At 46.6% G+C, this 6815-nt stretch overlaps 1 protein-coding gene across 1 annotated transcript; it reads right to left on the bottom strand.

Moving 5' to 3' along the window:
* Positions 1–239: 239 nt before the first annotated feature.
* PNMA2 (paraneoplastic Ma antigen 2) lies at positions 240–4033 on the bottom strand. The gene is given in 3 exon segments (XM_008584704.1): positions 240–3093; positions 3393–3709; positions 3711–4033. Coding segments are annotated over 3 exon segments (1068 nt in total). The 3' UTR covers positions 240–2665.
* Positions 4034–6815: the final 2782 nt, after the last annotated feature.

Here is a 6815-nt window from a genome sequence, read left to right on the forward strand (position 1 = left end):
GGAAATTTTCCCCTGCACAGCTGTACAGTAAACCATGACTTCAGCCCAGACTCCCTCAATGCACTTTAGAAAAGAGGAGGAGGAGCAATTTTAAGAGGTCCAAAGGCAAAAGGAAATTTTCCCCTGCACAGCTGTACAGTAAACCATGACTTCAGCCCAGAAATGCAGTATTCCATCTGCGGGTCATCTTACCCTTGGTGGGACAGAAGGTGGGGAATTTATCTATATAATTATTTTCCTAAGCAAGTGAGTTGGTGGTCTCTGAGGGAACCAGCCTCCATCTGTCATTTTTATGTATTTTAAAAGGGAAATCAGTGATGGGTAGACTGAGCTCTCTCCCATCCCTGAAGACACATCCCGAGTATCCTTACTCCAGCGTTTTGCTCTCAGGTTTTCTTGCCCAGAGGAGTTCAAGACCTTTTGGCTTTAACTTGTCTTTCTAAGCTTCTCTCTCAGAAATGTTATTGTTAGTAATGAAGCTCCTTCTATAAGCAATAGTTTATACAGACCACAATATAGGAATAAAAAATATTCAGGATTTCATTATCATATATTTATTTTATAACTTCATATTTATAACATTTTACTTTGTGTACTGTCAATCAACGATAACAATGAGGCCAGTTTAATGAACACAAAAACTCATGAAATCAGACTGCAATGGGCGGTAATTGCATCATTTTGGTTAAACAATACTGAAAAATATAATTCAGAAAGACAAATGATCACAAATGGTACCTTTTGTAAAAATATGCTTTTCGTACAATCTCAGGATATTCTTTAAAGTGAACCACAATCAGAAAGTATTAGTTATTGTTTCAGAGTCGAATCACTAACAATCACCAACAACTGCTGGAATATTTATAAATATAAAAAACAACAAGCACTCAAATTTACAGTAATGCCACGGTATCACAACTCGACTGGAAGATTACATGTTTACTTGTTACTGCACAGCTGTGAGAACAATAAAGAGAGCATGCACTGAGCAGACAATAAGCTTCATGAAAATCATAACAAGAGCCTCATCGTACTGAGGGCTTTTTATGTTCCAGACATCATTGTGTGAAGTGTTTAAAAGGCATTATGTCATTTGATCCTAACAACAACGCTAGAATCTCATCTTTCCATTTTTTGGATGAGAAGACTTATGTTCAGAGAAGCCAAGCAACTTGTGTATAGTATGACAAATCTACCATGAGGCTGTATGTCAACTGTGTTGGAGCTTTGCCTAGCATGTAACTAAATGGTGCTCATTTATGCTACACTAGCGCACCTGCATGACATGCACAGGCCTGATTTAAGCACTCATGAGGTGCTACAGCTTTTTAAATCTACGAACAATTAAAAGAAGCTCAGATATGTGCACAGATACCATAAGGGAAGCTTTGTTTCAAGGTCTGCACAAAATGAGTCAATCTGGAAATAGAAGCAAACCTGTTGGTGAATGCCCATGTGTTAAAATTTGGTTATCAACACATTTCAGTCTACCTGTTATTAATTAGAGATTTAAAGAATGTAAAATATATTTTGAGGATGCAACTGCTGAAAAATCTCTGCAGAACTGCAGAGCACAATTTGAAAGCCACTGTGATGATGGAGAGCGATTTAGCTTGAGCCAGAAAGTTCTGGGTTTCCACCTAAGCTCTTCCACTTCTTAGCATTTTGGTGTTGAAGAGACCACTTAACCCATCTGAGCTTGTTTCTTTCTCTTTATAAAGAGCAAAATTATCCTCAAAAGGGCTGATGTGCACGTGAAGTGAGATCTACATGAAACACCTTGCACATACTAGATCCTCGATAAATCTAAGTTCCCTCCTCTTTGCCCTTTGTTGCCACTAGAAACCTTCCTTTCTGCTCAGACTTGCTTGCTAGACCCCAACCTGCCCTGCACATCCCCACTCTTGTGCACACTGACCTCTAATGTCCACCTTTTCTTTGAGGACATCTCTCTGACCTCTTGAAAGCTGGGATTAGGCCAAGTCATCTGTGTCTTCAGGACTTGACCCAGCACCTAGTTCTATCCGAAGCCTAGCAGCAAGATGGGAGGAGGAGCAATTCCAAGGTAAGAGAAAAAAGAAACCTACAGGCAGAGATGGTCCTATGCACTTGGCAATGATGCTGTTATTGAGGTTGTGAACTTATTTACACACATGGTTATGCAGCTCTTCTCAAGTCCAGGCCATGTCCTCATCTAGGCTGGAAATACCCCGAGAGCATGGCCATGGGGTAGGGTTATAGCTGCTTGGCTGTAGGTTACAGCTATAGTTTTTGCTGATTTGAGAAAGGAAAAACACCTAAGTCACACAGCTTCATTTTTCAAACATTACGGAAGTTATATTTTCTAATGTCAATTTCTTCTATGGTATGAATAAACTTTGGTCTATTTGGGGGTATTTAAAGCAAACCGGAAGCACAGGTGTTTCCGATTCCTTTAGGCTTACTATCTAAAATTTGGAATTTAGTCTTTTGTTTATGAATGAATGATCTACATAGGGTCTAAGGAACTCTCAGATATTTTTTCTTCAAAAGAAAAACCAAGAATTGGCTGGAACACCTTGATGTCAATCTCACACATTACAAGAAAAACTACGGAGAAGCTCCTAGCCTGATAAAGTGAATGTCCCTGAGCCCACCAGCTGCGGGTCTCGCTCCCGGTTGGTTTTTAATCATCTCCCTCATGATCCCAGCGGCCATAGCCATCCCCTTCATCCTGCTCCTCGGTATTCTCATTTTCGAAGGAGGCCTCTTCCTCCTCCCCTTCCCGTATTACCTTCATCAGCTCAAGGAAACTGGGAAGCGGGACCTGATCCTTCAGTTCCCTGAGCTGGCACCAGAGGACCTTGTTAATGCTGGCCCCGACCATGACCTGCTCCAGGCGGACCTGGTCCGCGATATTCCTTGGGATGGCCCGCTTCTCCACTGCTCTCTGGAGCAGCCTCTCTAACCATAACACCTAGGCTGAGACTTTCTCCCCCGCCTCCTGATAGGTCTTCAGATACCACACCTGGGAGGTCCTGCGGCTCTCCAGGCTCCCAAACACTTGTTTAAACGCCTCCAAACACTCCTACACGCTGATTGACGGGTGTCTGCCTGCACAATATGCAGGAGGTCCAGGGCAGGGCCACGCAGGCTTTCCATCAGCCACCTTTTCTTCTCTGCCTCTGCTACCGGCCACTCTTTGACTATCTCAGTGGCCTGTTCCAACCAGATCTCAAAGGGCTCTTCCTCGAGGGCGGGCACAGAGCTCCCTGAGAACACTCACCTAGGCTGAGACTTTCTCCCCCGCCTCCTGATAGGTCTTCAGATACCACACCTGGGAGGTCCTGCGGCTCTCCGGGCTCCCAAACACTTGTTTAAACGCCTCCAAACACTCCTACATGCTGATTGACGGGTGTCTGCCTGCACGATATGCAGGAGGTCCAGGGCAGGGCCACGCAGGCTTTCCATCAGCCACCTTTTCTTCTCTGCCTCTGCTACCGGCCACTCTTTGACTATCTCAGTGGCCTGTTCCAACCAGATCTCAAAGGGCTCTTCCTCGAGGGCGGGCACAGAGCTCCCTGAGAACACTCTCAGTTTCCGGTATCTCATGGGCAGCAGGGGCTGAGGGGCATGTGCCATTGCCTGTCCCAACAACTGGGTCAGTAGCTCCGGTGATATGCAGGGTACCGTGGCTGAGGACACTCCCTCGTGCCCAAGGGCTTGGAGAGAGGTACAGTCTTTCAAGAAATTCAGTGTCCTGGTTAGGAGTCTTAAAGATCACTTTCCAGACTCCACCCCTTCCCTGAACCTCAGTTGGAATCACTGAGACATCAGTGTCCTCCATGAGCTCTAATAAGACGGCACTGGCGTTCCCCTGCTTCCGGAATATCTTGCCAAGCGGTCTATACCTGCCCAGAGATTTTAAAGTCTCCTGCAGGACCTCCTGGATCTCAGCCTCATCACAGTCCACAGGTATCCCCACGACCATCAGTGACTTCTGCTCATCCACACTCATTATCCAGCACCAGTCCTCTAACAGTGCCAGTGCCATGGTCCCCAATATTTGCTCACAGTCACTTCATGGGTATCGATTAATTGGTGGTGCAGATATGCACTGCTTTAGAGTTGACTATATCCTGAATGAGCTTCTAAATGTATAACCCGCCAGTAAATGGGTCCCAGGCTAGGTCACTCCAAAAGCAGTCTCAGAGTCCTCTGGCTCAAAACCCTGCCTTGCCCAGTGGCAAGGGCTCAGCACTTCCTCTTATGTCTTTAGATCTGACCCCAGGTGGCTGGTTGTGTGTAGGCTACAGCAGAGCCACCACCTGTGGCTCTGTAGTCTGGCTGCTGCTGTGTCTCTCACCAATGTGACTGTCGAGGCACCTGGCAGCTGCTTTCCCAACTGTCTCCTGGTCTCTCTCTCCAGTCAGTAGAGAAACGTCTTCCACTCTGGCACCCAGAACTCTTGGAGAGAAGTGTCACAGCAGGGTGGCTTGGACTCCTGGGGACACAACGTTCAGTTTGACCACACAGCCCTCTCCTTCCCAGGAAGCCTCTGTACTCTAGTTTGGGATGGAATTAGGGGTAGACTGGGGGTCTACCTCCACTTTACTGTGTCTATCCTGCTGTCCAACCCCTTCTTTGCTTACTGTGACCTTTATGCTCTGGAGAACCCCACTACAATCTGGCTCCCCCACCATACACTCATCAGACATGCTGATTAATGTCTGAGCCCCAGTTTTGGTACAGGATTCAACATCTTTGCCATGTTAAAGATGAAATCGGGAGATGTGGTTAGATACCTGTTTATATTTTCCAGAATGATCTGTGAGAGTCAAGGAGCTTATTTATTCAGCTTCTAGTACAGGAAGATGTCAACCACCTCCAAACAATGGTGTATCTGAGTCTCAGCTCCAGCTGAGCCAAGCTGTCCTGTTACACGTAAATAATAACAACATGCTTTTATGATTCACTAATATCCAGTGACGAAGACTGTTAATGCACTTATTTAAAAACAACAATCCTTCACAATTCCATTATATCTAGTAAACAATATTGAGTTGCTTCATTTCTTTGATTAAAAAATCAGATTAAGAATCACTCAAATATTTAAAAATAATTTAATATAGGTATAACAAGTAGAAAAAAAAAAAACCTCAGGGCTAAATAAGTTAAATTTGGAATTACAAATTAATTCCTTTCTGTCGTGTCTGCTGAGGCTTCGCCAGTGCATAATGACGTGTTTCTTTGGCGATGAACGGTAAGTGACCAGTCCAACATTTTCTTCCCGGCATTTGAACTGGAATAGGTCATTTGAGAAAAAAAGAAAAAAGGAGGAAACACATCTATCAAGGGCTTTGTTCTGGAGTGCCTATGGAGATTGGGACATTGGAAAAGGAAGAGTTCTTAATATCTCCCAGTACCCTTGTGGAGTGTGTGTTAGGGGACTACAACCATTTCCCCCTTGGCCCAAATCCCAAATAGTTCCATCAGTACGAATGGGGTCCAGGCGCCACAAATGCCAGCCTGTAGCTAAAGCACCAGCTGATCCTCCTGCAGGCACATCTCCTGAGTCCTTCTGAGAGGTGCAGAGAGCCAGGAAGCAAAATGCTGCTTCACTCTGGTGCCCAGCAGTCCCAGGGACCTGAGATTGGTGACCCCTCTGCGTGCCTAATTCTTCCTTTCTAAAATATTACGGTGACTTTCCTTTCCACTGGAATATTTAGAGAAAACACGGGATGCAAAAAGGCATTGAATGCCTAGGGTAAAAACCATCTCCAAGGTCTGCGTTAACTGTCACGCTGAGGTCAGGCTACCTCTGGATGACTCTTCCTCTCACAGGCAACTCCTACCTGCAACGTGACCTTCGGATGAAATGCCCTTGATGTACAATAGGGCCACAGATAGAAATATCTAGATATGGAAAAAGATGTAAGAATCTTGTATTTTCTCACATAAAGGGGGCCAACAGCTAAAGCTGGAAATGGAACCAGACTTGAGATGGAAACCCTCCACCTGAATTACTGGATCAGTTATCTAGGTTCGGGACTTTGGGTGGAGAACTTCGATCTATCTAACTCTCACTTTCCTACAGTAAAGCTGTGACGTGAAGGCACTCGTCTCCCAGGGCTGCGGGGAGGAGGAAATGCCGTAACTCACGTGGAAGGGCTCTATTCAAACTCGAGGACCAGCTGGTGCTAAGTCCGAAATGCCTCTCCGGGTTCTCTCAGCCCCTCCCTCCACACGTATATTCCTTCTCCTCTTCTCATCCCACCCACCTGTCGTGGTGGGTTCATCTGCAATCCGTGACTGGTTGTCCTCCAATTTAACTCTATCCATCAAACTGTCTCTCACAAGTGGTGGCGGTGGTGGTATCCGCATTAATACTTCTAGGGGCCAGGGCTGACAGTGGGACTGGATCCCCGGTCACACTGCCCTGCACGACAGCCCCACGGGCAACTGCCTCTCAGCCCAAACCCACCCCGTTTACTGAGCATGCCCAGACCTCCCTCCCAGCCGCTAAAGAATGGCCATCACTTCTGCAGGACCGTGCCACTCTGGCAAGGGGGGCGGGCCGTATTCGACCAGAAGCAGGAACTCGTGCACGCAAAGGACGTGGAGATGGAAACAAGCCACAAGGTCCCGCAGAGACTGTGTTACTGCCACAAACCAAAAATGCCAGAAAACCCGTTGGCCGTGGCTGGACAACCCGCACGTACACACCAAGTCCTCACACACACCTCCCCTGCTCGGCCCCAAGTAATTCACCGCAGGCTCTCGCAGCCCGCCCTCCCCGCCACCACCCACCGCCGCGCGCGCACTTGCGCCCCAAG

This window comes from Galeopterus variegatus, unplaced genomic scaffold (genome assembly GCF_000696425.1).
Source record: "Galeopterus variegatus unplaced genomic scaffold, G_variegatus-3.0.2 Scaffold3339, whole genome shotgun sequence".
In the NCBI taxonomy this organism is placed as follows: Eukaryota; Metazoa; Chordata; class Mammalia; order Dermoptera; family Cynocephalidae; genus Galeopterus; species Galeopterus variegatus.